Below are 17,692 nucleotides of genomic sequence, written 5' to 3' on the forward strand. Positions count from 1 at the left end.
CTCCCAAAGTGCTGGAATTACAGGTATGAGCCACCATGCCCACCTAACACGGAGCTTATAGTCTCTTTTGGGAAACAGACATTAAGCAAATAAACACACAAATATAGGCTAGGCGCCATGGCTCACACTTGTAATCCCAGCACTTTGGGAGGCTGAAGCGGGCAGATCACTTGAAGCCAGAGTTTGAGACCAGCCTGGTCAATATGGTAAAACCCCATCTCTACTAAAAATACAAAAATTAGCTGGGCATGCTGGCATATGCGCCTGTAGTCCCAGCTACTTAGGAGGCTGAGGCAAGAGAATCGTTTGAACCCAGGAGGCGGAAGTTGCAGTGAGCCAAGATTGTGCCACTGCACTCCAACCTGGGTGTGACAGAGTGAGACTGCATCTCAAAAAAAAAAAAAAAAAAGGCAGTAACTGATTAAATCAGAGTAACATATTTATTGATTCAAAGTGCAAATATTTTCTGAACATCTTCTATGTGTAGGCATTTTGGCAGGTTGTAGAAATAGGCCGTTACATGGATATGGTTCCTGCCCTTCCATAGCTCATAGTCTAGTTAGGGAGACAGGCATTAAAGGAATATTCATTCTCCCAAAAAACTGATAAATTATAGCAGGGAAAATAATGTGCGTTATGGAAGCCTGTAAATGTGGTACCAGATTCAAGGTGGAGTAGGGATTATGCTATTTTGCAGTGATCTATTTATAGATATTTACAGATATAAATCCATTTACCAATATAAACAGATTTCTTTTTCTTTTTTTTGAGAGAGGTTCTTGCTCTGTTGCCCAGGCTAGAGTGCAGTGGCATGATCATAGCTTACTGTAACCTTGAACTCCTGGGCTCAAGCAATCCTCCTCCATCAGCCTTCAGGGTAGCTAGGACTACAGGGTGTAGGCCACCAATCCCTGCTATTTTTTTTATCTCTTGTGTAGAGATGGGGTCTCCAGTCAGCTCTGTTGCCCAGGCTGGTCTAGAACTGCTGGCCTCAAGGGATCCTCCCACTTTGGTCTCCCAAAGCCTTGGGATTACAGGCATGCACCACTGCATCTGGCCTAAACAGATACTTATTGAGTACCCACTACACTGAATAAGCACACAATGTGAATTACTTCTAATCCCAGCTAGCCGGGGCAACATAGGGAGACCTACTCTCTACAAAAAATTTAAAGAATTAACTGGGTGTGGTGCTGTGCATCTGTAATCCTAGTCATTCTGGAGGCTGAGGTGGGAGGATGGTTTGAGCCCAAGAGTTTGAGATTGTAGTGATCACCCCACTGCACTCGGGACTGGACATCAGAGTGAGATCCTGTCTCTAAAAAAACTTTTTAAAGTGAATTATTTCTAATTCTTACAACATTTATGTGTAGAAGCATTATTACTAGCTCCCTTTTACAAATGATGTAACTGAATCATGAATAACATCACACACAGCAAGTGTGATTCACACCCAATTCTGACTCTATAGCCTGTGCTCTTTAATTCTGAGATTACAGCAAAACCAAACCGTGGCTCCAGCCTGTCTCCAATCATTTACTCTCTTCTTACTCTTACTTTATCCTACACTCTAAATCTTGCTCATTTTGAAAGGCAAACTCAACTATAGAAACTCTTTTAATACAATTCTTGGAATGTTTTAAAGTTGTAGAGATCAGTTTGTCAGCAAATTCTGAAATAATCTGAGTTTTCTTGACCGAGCAAGAGAGTCACATACAATTGCGTGTTGTTTATGGAGTTAGTGATGAAGTTGCCATTCTTGAGGACCCACTAAATGCCAGGTAGAGGATAAATTATAGTGAAGGAAACAGACATGATTCTCACTCTCATGGAGTTGACAGTCAGACATTAAACAAATATATAAAAATACAACTGTGTAAAGGTGTAGAAGACTGAGCCAGGTGAGGAAAACATGAAAGACCTAAATCAGATTGGAGGTAGGGGATCAGAGAATTCTACCAAAAAACACACACAAAGTGTTTTGTATCCTAGGATGCAAGGTGCTAAACCCTCCAAAAGACCCCACAAGGATGCAGCCGCTGTGGCGATAAGATCTTGGTGCCCCATTGTCAAGGGGTGGTGCGACTTTGTCCCATTCTGGGGTGGGGTGGGGTGACCGCCAGCTTTATCCTACATTGTTGTAGCGTAAGGCGAGTTTTTATCACTCGAACTTTCTGATTTTTTTCCCCTAGTGTCTTCTTTCCCAGGGTCTTTCTGCCAGATCTTCCGCTCGGCTGTGACAGCCTCCTGTCACATCAGTACCGTTGGAGCTGGATTGGTTTTTTCTCCTTGTGCCCCGCGAGCCTATAACTTCACGGAGGCAGCTCCTTGGATGGCTTATGGCCCCACCATTTCATTCGGTCACACAGTCCATTCCTGTCTGGCCGGCGGCAGGTGGGTTGGGGGTGCGCGGGCGGGCGTGCGAGAGCGCGCGGCGCTCCTCTCCCCTCCGCGGCCGCCGGATCCGCGCGAGCGCTCGGCTCGCGTTCTGGGCTGTTTGCGCCTGAAGCGCGCCGCGGGCCCGCGCTCGCTCCCGCCTGTCTTCGCGTCCGCGGAGGCACGGACAGCGCGCGCCGCCTCACGCTACTCCGCAGGCCGCCAGCGTCTGCCCTCGCGGCGCGCGCCCGGGCCCGGCCCAGGTTCCCCACTCGGGCCGGCGGGCTCGCGGTTCTCTCGCCCCGCCCCCCTCGGCGCCGCCGCTGAGCGCTTGCGCGGGGCGCGTGGCCGTGGCCGGGGTCTCCACCGCAGGCCGAGCCGCTGCCGCCGCCTCAGTCAGTCAGTCAGTCCCCAGCAATGGCGGACGGAGGTGAGCAAGAGGAGCTGCTCTCCCCGTCACCGGTCTCTCCGGCCAAGCGGCTGTGTTCGTGGCCCAGCCCGCAGGCTCACCACCCTCGCGGTTCACCCGGGGCAGCCGGCGGAGGGGCAGGGGGCGTCGGCAGCAGCTGCCTGGTCCTCGGGGCCCGCCCCCACCTGCAGCCGGAGTCCTTACTGGACTGCGCCGCCAAGACGGTGGCGGAAAAGTGGGCGTACGAACGGGTGGAGGAGCGCTTCGAGCGGATCCCGGAGCCCGTGCAGCGCCGCATCGTCTACTGGTCCTTCCCGCGGAATGAGCGGGAGATCTGCATGTACTCCAGCTTCCAGTACCGGGGCGGCCCCGGCGCCAGCGCGGCTGGCGGCGCCGCGGGGGCTTCACCGGCCGAGGAGGGGCCGCCGCCACCCCCCGGGGCCGCCGCTCCGGCCGGCTCCGCCCCCGGGGGCGTCGCGGCTGGGGCATCCCCCGGGCTGGGCGCTGGGGCCGGCGCGGCCGGCTGCGGTGGCGAGGGGCTCCCTTTCCGCCGGGGCATCCGTCTGCTGGACAGCGGCTCCGTGGAGAACGTGCTGCAAGTCGGTAGGTGCTCGCCCGGGCGCTCTCGGGTGCTCAGCCTCCTCTTCCGCAGGTGCCTCTTTGCCTGAGCCCTGGGGCCGAGACCCCGCCTTCTGCCCAACTCCTGTACCCCTGCCGAAGGACGAACAAGTCACAAAAACTTTTTTCAACCTTTCACTCAGGTCCACCACTGCTCTTTTCCTCCACTGATCCTCTACCCCCATTTCTTTTTGTTTGAAGGGCGAATAGATCTCTCTTCTTCACTCTTTCTACTCCCCACACCAAGGCAAAGAGAATGGGGAGGTATGCCTTTTTGGATGTAATAATTTCACAAATGCATTGTCCTAATTTAAGTTTGGAGAGGGGAGGATTGTTAGTAAATCTGGAACAAGCGGTTTTAGAGGGAGCGTTTGAGGGACAGACTGTCAGAGGCAATCAATAGCCCTAGCCGATTAAGCCTCGATGAAATTAACTTTAACACTGGGAAAAGAGCCCCAACAAAATCCTGCATATTTCAGACAGTTTTAGTTGTCTGCGTTAGGATTTTTCCCCTGGATCAGTGATGCTTGGGAATCTAGGCTGCGGACTAACAATAACCGAAGATGGAAATGTGACAGCTTCTCCTCCACACCCCCACCCAAGGAAAAAAAAAAAAAAAAAAGCCATACAATCTGGAGTGGGGGTGGGGTCTCTCTTCCTTGTCAGACTGGGGTAAATCAAAAGCTGATCACGCTGGGTTTTTCAAAAGCTTCTCATTTAACAAGTCGTACTTGCTTTTATCTTTTTGTTATGGGAAAATATACAAGTGATTTCTTCCTTTACTCCTCCGGAGCTTCTAGTCAGTTTGTTAATCTTATTAAATATATAAATACAGTGCATCTGATTTGTGGAATGGTTAAGGAGAAAGAGAAAAAAATGACATTGATTAACATTGACTTTGCTATGTGGAAAATTAAAACATGTGGAATTAATTTTCTATTTGGATTATTATAGCCTTCTGGAAGTACATATCTTTATGTACTTTATGTTAATCTAGATCTTGTTTTGTTGTACACTATATGCTCATATAAATCGAAGAAAATACTGATTTTTGAAAGGAGTTGGAGGGAGGTCGTTTTTAGAATTAAGCACAGAGAGACACAAACCCCAGACATCTAGCTCTCCAGGTAAAACCAACATATTTGAAAAATGTTTTTCTCTGAATCGTGCTGTTTGATATAAAGTAATCTGCTTCTGGTTATTGAGAATCATTGATTCCTGTGTTTCTAACCAAAACAACAGCATACCACAATTTATTTTGCAAATGTGAAATATAAATTTATCCTGTGCCAGAATATAGTGACAGTGGCTTGAGCAAGTTTTGTTTATTTGAAAGAGGTTAGTCCTTTGTTTATTTGTGTATATTTTTGAAAGAGTGACTTGAATAAACATGTAATTAAGGTGTACAGCTTTAATACTGAAACACTGAAAACATGAAAATAAATGCATTTTCCTATTAGTCTGTAAATTTTAATTTTTCTGAGTTTAGATCATTTAACTTTTAAGATTCTTGTTTCAAATATTTTAAATTGAAAAGGGTCAATTTAAGTGGTCGTTTTGTAGTAAGAGATGGATAAGGAAGAGTTTTCAAACTTGAGGGAGCAAATGAAAGAGAGGAAGAGTTTTAAAGAAGTGTCTATTTTTAAAGTGACTGAAGTGTCACGTTGCAAATGAAATCGGATATTTTTGTTAATCTAGATCATGTTTAAATCAGATATTTCCCCTTTATAATATGAAAGTTAATGTGGTTCTGGAGTTATAGGCTCTCATATTATAGTTTCAGGGATCTTGAGAAAAGACACATATAAACAAACATGTTTTGTGATTGCCTTTGGATTTCAAAGACGAAGACCGGTGAATAAAGTTATCCCTTTAAGTTTATGCTACTTGAGAACCATGAGCTGTGTAATTTTTATTATTCTGACCTTAATTTAGGTTAGTAAGTATAGGAGAGAAGGATAGCCTGTTCTGCATCTTTTTGAGTTCTGTATTTTGGTATGAACCACCTTTAATAGAGACATATCCCCCGTCTCCTAAACTTAAAATTATAAGTAAATTACTTAATCTAGAAAGTAGGCTTTTTAAAGTATTGCCAAGAGATGAGGAATGAAGTGATTTGTATATACCAAGATAGTAATCGTGTTCTTCAGTTTATAAGTGCACTTCAAACTCAATATTACTAAGTGATGCTAATTAAGAATTCTACATATTTCCTTACTGTTTCTAAACAATAGAACCTCAGATTTGGGAAGTTACTGAAGGCCGATGTTTTAGGAAGAACAGAAAGTTGGGGTACTTCTGTGACAACATCCTTTTAGGAAAAAGAGTCATAAGGAAATTTAATGAAAAAGGGAATTTAAATGAAAAAAGAAAGCACAAACAAAAAAGCCTTCAAGGCAAATAAATTAAAAACAAACAAAAACTTATAGAAATAGTAGGTAGACTAAATTCTGTAATCTGGTAATAGAAAGTCATGAATTCCGGTTAAAAATTGGATACTTCAGATTTTAAATCAAAACTAAAACTTTTCCAGCTATGCTCAAAGGATACATTTCTTTTATGTAAGTACTGCATCAGAAGTGGTATTCCCTTTAAAAGGGGGAAATTGCAAGTTAGTCTCTTCATGGATGTCTGTAAGTTTGAAGCTATGTAAATAGACTTACAGTCTGATCTCAGTATTGTAAAGATAATAGAATTCATATGTTTCAGCGTCGGCATTTTTAACTTGTTTCAGAAGCCCATGGGTATAGTAGTAGTATAAACCTTGGGAAAATACTTATTCAGAAGTCTGCAGATGGCGTAAGAATAAGACAACTATAATTTACTAATGGTTGTAACATTTTGACCCTTTTGCTATCCACTGTATTTTAAGTTGATTTCTTTGTGTTTGGTAAAACTTAAAGAAGCTTTGCTGTTTCTCAGGAAAATCTTAATTGATTGAAGGAAAAAAGCATTAACAATTTTTCTCACTTAAACACAGAAATATTATAATTACTTGGATATTTAGTTTTAAAAATTGGGTAAAGGAATGCAGGGGCCTTCTGCACCTGGTACATCTGAGTTATATACATATTTATCCAGAAATTTTAAGTAGATTTTGACAGGTGACTTCAACAAAACCCCATAGTTTTAGTCCACACATTTTTAAATAAGTACATGATTTATTCTTGAAGTCTTCTAGACTGGAACCAGAATGCTAAGTATTACCTTATGTGGAAGAGGTACAATTATAAAGTCAATAATGGAAATATAAAAATTGGCCTATTTCAGGAAGTTATCTATAACTTAAACATTAAGTAGTAAGTTTTAAATTGTGTACACTTGTATATCATCAGTAAACAGGTCTGTGAAATTTTTCTGTAGTACAACTTTTGTGAAATTTGTCAGTAACAAGTATTACGGTTGTTGATTTTTATATGTAATTTCCTTTAATCTATATTGTTTGGGGAATAAAAGATACCTACATTGAGAAAACTATAGCATCATATGTAAGTTAGAATGAATAAAATTATAATAAAATTTCATGTGGAGAAAAATGACTTTATTTATATTTAAGATATTCCATCACAGTAGGCAGCTGCATTCCTTTAAGCGGGTGTGCTTTTTAGCATAGAAATTTTTCAAGTTTTTTTTTTTTTTTTTTGAGCAATGAGTTCTCTCCCTCCACCCTAACACATCACATATGCACACATTTTAATGTTCAATAAGTGCTTGTTGAATGACTGAATGTTAAGAATGGATTTCTCAGTGTTGTAAAACAGAGAGACATGAATTTTGAGAATGAGTGGTATTGGAATATATGGGGAAAACTCCAGACTTGTGCATATAATAAACTGATAGCATTAAGTAGCATGAGTGTTACAACTTAGGTGAATCTTCTGTCTTTGACCATCTGTTTTTTTGTGAAGAATGGTGATTTATCAATTTCTTCAAATGAAAGCTTTAAATGAATTTTTCTAAAGGTGACTTTCTCAAGGATACAGCTTTGGATTTTAAAGATGATGGATAAACTAAAGATAGTGAATTTTATTTTAGAGGTTATCTTTATTTTAGGAATTTTATTTTATTTTATTTTATTTTTATTTTTTTTTTTTTTGAGACAGAGTCTTGCTCTGTAGCCCGGGCTGGAGTGCAGTGGCCGGATCTCAGCTCACTGCAAGCTCCGCCTCCCGGGTTTAGGCCATTCTCCTGCCTCAGCCTCCGGAGTAGCTGGGACTACAGGCGCCCGCCACCTCGCCCGGCTAGTTTTTTGTATTTTTAGTAGAGACGGGGTTTCACGGTGTTAGCCAGGATGGTCTCGATCTCCTGACCTCGTGATCCGCCCGTCTCGGCCTCCCAAAGTGCTGGGATTACAGGCTTGAGCCACCGCGCCCGGCCAGGAATTTTAAAAATATATTAATGAAAAGGCTGGAAATTTATGCCTATGGGAAACGGTTTTATTTCTCTTGTTTCACTAATGGCAATTAAAAAACAAGACATTAACTGTCAGTAATCTATTATGATGAAGGTTATATGAATATATACATGTGTTAAAATGTATGGAACTATACACCAAAAAAGTCAAGTTTACTGTATGATACCATAGAAAATAAAATTTTAAAAAATCAGTGCATTAATATAATGTATAAGAGAAACATATACATGCTGTATTAGTTTCCTATGGCTGCTGTAACAAAGTATCACAAACTGAATTGGCTTAAAACCACAGAAATGTATTGTCTCAGAGTTCTGGAGGCTAGAAATCCAAAATCAAGGTGTTGGCAGTGCTATGCTCCTTCTGCAACCTACAGGGGAATCCCTTGTTGCCTCTTGCTAGTTCTGGTGGTTTGTTGGCTGTCTTTGGCATTCTTTGACTTGTAGCCCCAAAATTCCAGTGTCTGCTTTTGTGGTCATGTGGCATTCTCCCTGTGTGTGTCTGTTTTCACATAGCCTTCTTACAAGGACACCGGTCATATTGGATTAGGGGCTCACCCTACTTCAGTATGACCTTATCTCAACTAATCACATTTGCAACAACCCTATTTCCAAGGTCACATCATGAGGGACTGAGGTTATGTTCTAAGGTATTGGGGATTAGGACTTCAGCATATTTTTTTGGGGGGTGACATAATTCAGCCCTTAACAGCTTCTCATACTTGTTTCTTGTTGCATATCTGAGTTTCATGTGAATTTTAAACTTTATTACATTAAGTATGGCTTAAGTTAGGAAATCACCATATTAATTTTATTAGGTAAGCATTATTTAGACTTGCTTGATTCAATTTGCATGATTGATTATTTAATCTTAATACATGTGGAATGTTTTTGACAAATAAGTGGTTATTTAAAGGTTAAAATTATCATTCTTGATAAAAAATGATGACTGTGTGATATAGCACTCAGGGTATACATATATGAATGAATAGATTACTGTGGGTTTTTTTCACGCACACCATTTATAACTCAGCTTTAGAAATGGATAACCTTGAAAGCCTATGAACAGTGTTTTAATGTCTGTTTCCAAACCCTAAATTACTATGGTTTAGAATTAGTGTTTGGTATTAGAAATAGATAATAATTTATTCCAGATAACTTTTATGTGAATTTTTTTACCTTGTGGTTTATTTATAGGCTTATTTCTTTCTAATATGGGCAGCATGCTTCTTGAACACTTTTAGCCTATCATGGAGCTAGTAGACTAAGAAAATCATACTTATTTAAATATTAGCTGTAGTATTATGTGATTATATGCTAAATTACTCTGTGATAGTTTTTGTAATCATATATAGTCAACTGATTAATTTTTGGTTTTCAGTGTAATTGTTCTCCCCCTTAGGATATATAATGTGGTTTGTCCTAAGTTGATGCTCAGAAAATGTTTATTGAATGAATGAGTAAATTGTCATGTCATTTTTTATATTTGTGTAGTATGACATCTCTCTTAATTGCTTTATATGTGACTAAAGCCTAAAAGATATACTGGCATTTTGTGGCTCAATTTCTGGATGCTTCTGATTTTTAAAGCATTGCATAGATAAAAATTATCCTTGAAGCTTATTATTAACTTGTTCTTGATTCATTGCTTGAATTAGCATTTAGTCACTTATTATGTGTAAGGCTCAGTAAATAATTGTTTACCTGTTTTTGGTGGAAGTCTTTCTGTAATACTTTGCATTTTCCTATCTTAGAATGCAAAGTTAGGTTGGGCATCAAAGCCTAAACTTCTAAGGACTACATTACGTTGCCTTCCTTATGTAGGGAGGAAGTTATAAACTGAGTGAATATTTGACTCTGAGAGTTTCTGAAACCGGTTTTTGAAAAGTTCCTTGCATACGTGTTTTTTGATCATTTGCCTGTTCTTTATAATGGAGTGATGAATGTGGTATTTAGGGGAGTATAACATAGTTACCTTCTTTAAAAGTAGACTGTTGAGGCCAGGCGTGGTAGCTCACTCCCAGCACTTTGGGAGGCTGAAGCGGGTGGATCACGAGTTCAGGAGATCAAGATCATCCTGGCCAGCATGGGGAAACCCTGTCTCTACTAAAAATACAAAAATATTAGCCAAGCGTGGTGGCGTACGCCTGTAGTCCCAGCTACTCCGGAGTCTGAGGCAGGAAAATTGCTGGAACCCAGGAGGTAGAGGTTGCAGTGAGCCAAGATCGTGCCACTGCACTCTAGCCTGGGCGACAGAGTGAGACTCTGCCTCAAAAAAAAAAAAAAAGACTACTGAAGCAAAAGCTGAAGTACCCTTCTGCCTAGTGGTTTTCTTGCCTTCACAACAGTTGTTTGTATACTTTGTATAATTTAGTCCTTAGAGAAATACAAATTAAAATTCAAGGAAATACCTACATTACACACACACTAAAATGGTTAAAGAAAAAGAAAAGACTGTACCAAGAGCTGACAAGTATATGGAGTAACTGGAACTCGCATACATTGCTGGTATGTAAAGTATGGTATGAATGCAAAATGGTGCAGCTACATGGAAAACAATGTCCTATTGTAGCTAATCATATACTTAAACAAAAGATTCAGCAATCCTACTCTTAGGTATTTACCTGAGAGAAATGAAAACATATAAGGGGATTTCAAAAGCTCATGGAAAAATGGAATTAAAGGATAAAAATTAGAAGTATAAACTTTATTTTTCAACATAAACTCCATCAAGTTCAAGAACTTTTATAAGTAATGATACAAGCCACTTAGCTCATCCCTAAAGAAGTGACGGTCCTAGGAATTCAGCCATGTCAATGCAGTCTTTTTTACATTATTGACTGAAGAAAAATTGGTGCCTTCTGAAGACTTTTTTAAAGATTAGGGAACAAAAAGAAGTCAGAAGGAGCCAAATCAGGACTGTAAGGTGGATGCCTAATGATTTCTCATCAAAACTCTCATAGAATTGCCCTTGTTTGATGAGAGGAATAACCAGGAACATTGTTGTGGTGGAGAAAAACTCTGGAAAGCTTTCCTGGGCATTTTTCTGCTAATGCTTTGGCTAACTTTCTGAAAACACTCACATAATAAATCAAATGTTACCATTCTTTGTCCCTCCAGAAAGTCAGCAAGTAAAATGACTTGAATATCCTAAAAAACTGTTGCCATGACCTTTGCTCTTGATCAGTCTGGTCTTGCTTTGATTGGACCACTCCTGCCTCTTGGTAGCTGTTGCTTTAATTGTGCTTTGTCTTCAGGATCATACTGGTAAAGTCATGTTTCATCTCCTGTCACAGTTCTTCAATGAAATGCCCCAGGGTCTTGATCCTGCTTGTTTAGAATTTCCAGTGAAAGCCCTGCTCTTATTAGCTGATCTGGATGCAGTGGTTTTGGCACCTGTTAAGTGGAAGGGTTGTTCAACTTTAATTTCTCAGCAGAATTATGTAAGCTGTACAAATTGAGATGTCTATGGTATTGTCTGTTGTTTCTGCTGTTAATTGTCTGTCCTCCTTGATTAGAGCACAAACAACATGAATGTTTTTCCTCACAAATTGATGTGGATGGTCTGCTGCTGTAGGCTTCATGTTCAGCATTGTTTCACCCTTTTAAAATAAGTTATCCGTTTGTAAACTGCTGATTTCTTTGGGGGCATTGCCCATACACATTTTATAAAGCATCAGTGGTTTCACCATTCTTCCTCCCAAGCTTCACCATAAATTTGGTGTTTGTTCTTGCTTTAATTTTAGCAGAATTCATGTTTCTCTGATAGGGGCTCTTTTCAAACTTACGTCTTGTCCTTTTTCGTGCCTTAAACTAGATCCTATCCAGATATATTATAGCAAGTTAGTATGAGTTTATTTCAGTGCAAAAAAAAAAAAAGTGAAATCCATGTGTAGTTTTTTTATAATACTCATTTTCCACAAACTTTTTGAAGACCCTCATATGTTCATATAAATACTTGTACTTGAATATTTGTAGTATGCAAGCGACAGCCTATTGGTTGTTTTGGGCAATGTGAATAGGCATAGTCAGCTATGAATGTCCCAAAGTTAAGCAGAGGTGTGAGTTTTCCAGGAACTCAGATAAGTGTGTAACTTCTAGTCAGTAAATGGCTGTTTGGCTCTATTTTAAATGTAGGCCCAGTTAGCCACTCAGGATTCATCTTGAGGGATTGGCTCAGGTTCGTAGATGTGAGAAAACTTTTGGGTGATGGAAATGTTAATAATGACTGTAGTGGTTACATGACTACATTCATTTGTCAAAAGTTATTAAATTGTATGCTTAAATTGGCAAATTTTACTGAATGTAAATTCTACCTCAAAGATTTGATTTTAAAGAAAAGAATTGTGGGCTTCCATCTTGGTTTCACATTAAAATCACCTGGGGAGATTAAAAAAAAAAAAAAAAACGGTACCTGAGACTCACTCCAAATTAATCACGTCAGAATCTGCTGAGAATTAGGACCAAATTTCAGAATTGTTAAAAAGCTTCCAGGTAATTTTATATGCAGCTAAAGTTCAGAAATGCCGTTGTAGAAAAATGATCACCTGGCCTGGCATGGTGGCTCACACCTGAAATCCCAGTGCTTTGGGAGGCGAGACAGGAGGATCACTTGAGCCCAGGGGTTTGAGACCAGCCTGGGCAGCATAGTGAGACCTTATCTTTAAAAAAAAAATTAGCTGGGCGTAGTGGTGCTCACCTATAGTCCCGGCTACTTGGGAGGCTGAGATGGGAGGATCGCTTGAGCCCAAGAGGTTGAGGCTGCAGTAAGCCATGATGGCGTCACTGCTCTCCAGCCTAGGTGACAGAGTGAGACCCTGTCTTTAAAAAAAAAAAGGAAAAGAAAAATGAACACCTTTATTAGTATTATCATTGTTTCTGAACCCATTGTTGGCAGTCAAAACATTATGTAATTTTCATTCTACAGATGCTATGGACCATGTCAACTTTATTTTCTATTTATTGTTTCACCTATCTTTATTAATGGATGTGAAGGAAAATCATTCTCTTAACTACTCAAAGAATGTTTCTCTCTGTATTTTGGAGAGGTCTTATTCCAAAGTAAAAATTGTCATTGTTACTGTCATCAAAAGATGTTTGTGTTTAATGCAATGCCAAGCTATAATTTTCTTCGTGTTTGTTCACCCATTTATTTATTTATAAAACCTAATTTTTTTTAGCTGAGCACAGTGGCTCACACTTGGGATCCCAGCACTTTGGGATGCTTAGGTGGGAGGATCACTTGACCCCAGAAGTTCAAGAACAGCCTGGGCAACATAGGGAGTCCCTGTCCCTATTAAAAAATTAGCCAGGCATGTTGGCACACACTTGTAGTCCCAACTACTTGGGGAGCTGAGGTGGGAGGAATGCTTGAGCCTGGAAAGTTGGGGCTACAGTGAGCTGTGATCACAGGCCATTGTACTCCAGCCTGGGCAACAGAGCAAGACCCTGTCTCAAAAACAACAACAACAAAAAAAACTTTTAATTTTTTAGTATGTTCTGTGCAAAACAACATAATTTCTGTATTTAAGAGGCACACAGTTTACTATGGAATGTACATATAAAAATGGCATTTAAAAATTTTCTATTAAATCAGTTAAGGGTCTGAATAAATAAAATGGCATTTACCACAGTGTTTTGTAATAATAGAAGAAGTTACTATGGGGGCAGAGAGTAGGAAGTGATTAACTTGGGAAGTGGGTACTACTGGATACATTGCTCTATTTTACTATAATTACAATTGTAAGAAATTTTAGAATTATGTCCAATATTGCAATAAAGATCGAAAACACTTTACTGCTTACAAGTTAGATTAACCTTTAATAAAATTCTTTCTGTATTAACATTTTGTATGCCCTCTAATACTTTAGTGCATAGTTGATCCAAAGGGATAATACTAGTAGGAAGGAAGATGACAGAATGTTGCCAAATACGAATCCTTTTTTCTCAGAGTAAACTACAGATTTCTGGCTTTAGAATAGCTTTTTGTTATCTTCAGATAATCCTTTCCTTTTTTGTTCAAAAAAAATTATTGCTTCTTTTAGGCATAAACATACAATGGAACTAATCAGCAAAATAGCTTTTTGTCCCTCCATTATCTTTTGGTCTGTGAGCAACAAGAAAATGTATTGTGTCTTTGAAAGCCTTGGAGATAATTACATTTTCCCCCCTATTCATTCATGGTTTTGTTGAATAGAGGCCTGTAGCACTGATAGCTTCTGGAAAAGCCAGCTTGTTCTTATTTTGTTTAAATCTATCAATACCTGCTAACTGACATGACTAGCCAACATCACCAACATACATTGATGTTATTGGTAATATAAAATCCTTCCCCACATTATGGCTCCCTATTGTGAAAAACTCTTTATGTTTTGTCTCACTCAATATTATATTATTGTAGTCTTTACCATCACACGTATTTGTATATATCTACCATATGTGTGTGTGTATATATACACATATGTACACATACATACTATCACAAATATGCAATTCTGGCTCCTTCAAAGTCTCAGTTTTTTCAACTGTAAAAGGGCAAAATGATGGTACCTACTTCATAGGTTGTTTTGAGGATTAAATTAGTTAATATGTAAAGCATTTATAATGAGGCTGAACACATATTAAGTGCTATGTAAATATTCACTATTATTATTACAGCCTGTACCAAAATTGAGAGTATTCTGTATTGGTTACCTTTCCTCCCTCAACCTTCATTCCACCTTCTAAAGGTTTTGTAGTCTGACTTATGCTTTCAGTCACTAAATTAAAATTGATCTCTTAAAGGTCGCTAGTGACCTCACGATTGCCAAACACAGTATCTTTTTTCTAGTCCTCATTCTTCATGACCTCTGTATAGAATTTTCTGTAGTCTACTGTACATTTCTCTTGAAATGCTTCTTCCTAGATTTCTGTTTTACTTCATTATTCTGGCTTTCTATTTTCTTTTATTCTCTTACCCCACAAAAGTAGGATGTTCCTTCTTATATCAAGTCTTCTAATTTAGAATCTAATTTATTTCTACAGTTTCAACTACAATTTTATGAACATAAGATAGCATGATATAATGTAGTGGTTTAAAATTTGTTTAAAGCAACTGTACGCTCACTTTCAAATGAAGTCTTAAGCTGGAATTCCAGCTTTTGCAGCAGATAAAATCTGAGCTGTGTTGGGGATTGCGATGGAGCCTAGAACTTCATCAGCATGGCCAGCTACTTCTTCCCTTTGAAACTCTGAAGCACTTCCAAATAATCCAAAGATCAGCATATATATTTGCCTGCCAGATATTTCTAAATGGATATCTTACTAGCCACTCAAAACCAAACTGCATGATAAGGGGATTAATATCCAGAATATATTAAACTACAACTCAGCCACAAGAAACAACCTAATTCAAAAATGGCAAAGGACTTGAATAAACATTTCTCCAGAGACAATGTACAGATGACCAATAAGCACAAGAAAAGATGCTCAACAGCACTCATTATTAGAGTAATGAAAATCAAAACTACAATGAAATACTACTTCACACCCGTTAGGATGGATATTATTTTTTTAAAAAGCCAGAAAATAACAAATGTTGGCAAGGATGTGGAGAAGTTGGAACCATTTGGAAATATAAAATGGTGTAGCTGCTGTAGAAAACAGTATGGCAGTTCCTCAAAAAATTAAACATAGAATAACCATATGAGCCAGAAATTCTGCTTCTGGGTGTATAACCAAAATAATCGAAAGCAGGGAATTGAATAGATATTTATACAACCGTGTTTTACAGTAGGATTATTCACAATAGGCAGAAGATGAAAACGACCCAAGTGTCCATCGACAGATGAATGGATAAACAAAAGGTGGTCTATTTTCCTTCCTTCCTTCCCTCCCTCCCTCCCTCCCTCCCTTCCTTCTTTCCTTCCTTCCTCTGACTTTCTGTCTACCTACAGGAAATGTTATTTAGCCCTAAAAAGGAAGGAAATCCTGATACATGCTACAACGTGGATGAATGTTAAAGATTATGCTAAGTGAATAAGCCAGACACCAAAGGACAAACATTATTATGATTCCACTTATATGCAGTATTTGGGTAGGCAAATTCATAGAGATAGAAGTAGAATTTAGAGGTTGCCAGGGGCTGAGAGGAGAGAGAAGAGTTATTGTTCTGTTGAACTAGAATTTTAGTATGCGAGGATGAAAAATTCTGGAGATAGGTAGGAGTGATGATTGCACAACAGTGTGAATGTACTTAATACCACTGAACTGTCCATTTAAAAATGATAAATCTTATATATATTTTACCACAATAAAAAAGTTAAAAGCCACATATATTATTTTATTTATCCAAAATGTCCAGAATAGGCAAATCCTGGAGACAGAAAGTAGTAGGTTAGTGGTTTGTAGGGCCTGTGAGTAAGGGGAGTGATTACTAATGAGTATGGGATTTCCTTTTGGGGTGAAAATGTTCCAAAATTAGATAGTGGCAATGGTTGCACAAATCTGTGAATATACTAAATAACACCAAATTGTGTACTTTTCACAGTTGTGTGCCTCTCAAGGGTGAGCTCTATTATGTATGAATTACATAATAAAGCTATCATTAGAAAAGCAAATATTCCAATAAAACAAAAAGGAAAGGAAAACCTTCAAACATTCTGTTTCGTAGAGAATGAGGTCTAAATTCCTAAGTGCTGTGTTTGGAGACCTGGGCCCAAATCCCAGTTCTGCCACTTTCTAGCTGTGTAACCTTGAGCAAGTTACTTAACCTCTCTGAGCCTCAATTCCCTATGTACTTTCAGGACACTTATAAAGGAGTGAGGAAAGCACAATTAGGTGGGCAGAGAAGTTGAACTGATGCAGTCACAATGGAGACTTCAGTCAATCCTATGGGGAGCTCTGCAGCTGGGATGGCACTTGACAATTATCTGAAAATAGATGTGGGCTGACCTGAGGGAGAAGAGGCATAACCCTGGGTGGGGCATTTTTCTTTATGTGGTAGAGATGAAGGTGAACTACACTGTTTCTCTTCAGGGAACTACTTGCTGCCCAGCTGCAGGAAGTGCTTTCATCAGACAGCTTCCAACTGTCAGCTGATTCACGGTCTGTCTCAGCAGCAGAGATTTGCTTCATCTGAGGTCATACTTTTCTAGGGGCAGCTTACAAATGACTGAGCAAGGTAGGAGTGTAAAGATCCAGCTATTTCAGCCAAACATGGAACCCTTCGACAGGCAATACCTGCTCCAGAGAGCCATACCTCGTTGACTGAGCTTTTGTCAGGCCTGCATTACAGTTTGATTTCTTCCTCTTCCCAGTCCTGCTTCTGTTGCCGTTCTTTCACAGATGTCGATCCCTAGTAAGTGTCTTGCATTTCTCATTCTATCTTGGTGTTTCCTTTCAGAGAACTCAACCTGTTATACTTTGGTTGAGGGCAGCTTGTGGAGGAGGACATAGCTGTAACCTCTCAGCAGCCAACTCTCCTGGCAGTTAGAGGAATAAATGCCTTGGTCCTGAAGGAAGGATCTGAGCACTGCATTTCCTCTGACTCTTGGATTCTTTTCGTAGAGTAAATTCACCCTATAAGGGAACAGCCCCTCCAGGATTGTTTGGTCTCTTTTTCTGGGGATACTTACAAGAGTAAAATTAGGAGGCAAATCACAACTTCTGTCACTGAAAGTAGTCCCTAGAACACAGCTGATCTTGTCCCCCTCCTCTAAACTCTATTATGGATTCTTAGCCAGAATCTCTGCTGGTCTGAGTGTTTTACCTGGGAATGGGTAGTGACTGTTTTTTTTGTTTTTTTGTTTTTTTTTTTTTGAGGTGGTGTCTGGCTCTGTCACCCAGGCTGGAATACAGTGGTATGATCTCAGCTCACTGCAACCTCCACCTTCCTGG

At 39.6% G+C, this 17,692-nt stretch overlaps 1 protein-coding gene across 3 annotated transcripts in view; it reads left to right on the plus strand.

The window, feature by feature from the left end:
• The first annotated feature begins 2,539 nt into the window (after positions 1-2,539).
• The window catches only part of LOC105494931 (zinc finger SWIM-type containing 5), a 197,969-nt gene continuing 182,816 nt past the window's right edge, over positions 2,540-17,692 (plus strand). The window contains exon 1 of one of the 3 annotated variants that reach the window (XM_011763967.2): positions 2,540-3,388. In XM_011763967.2, coding sequence (XP_011762269.1) covers positions 2,794-3,388 — 595 coding nt within the window. In that variant the 5' untranslated portion in view covers positions 2,540-2,793. The other 2 variants (XM_011763969.3, XM_011763970.3) reach the window with 2 other exon arrangements.

The sequence above is a fragment of the Macaca nemestrina genome, chromosome 1 (genome assembly GCF_043159975.1).
Source record: "Macaca nemestrina isolate mMacNem1 chromosome 1, mMacNem.hap1, whole genome shotgun sequence".
Classification (NCBI taxonomy): domain Eukaryota; kingdom Metazoa; phylum Chordata; class Mammalia; order Primates; family Cercopithecidae; genus Macaca; species Macaca nemestrina.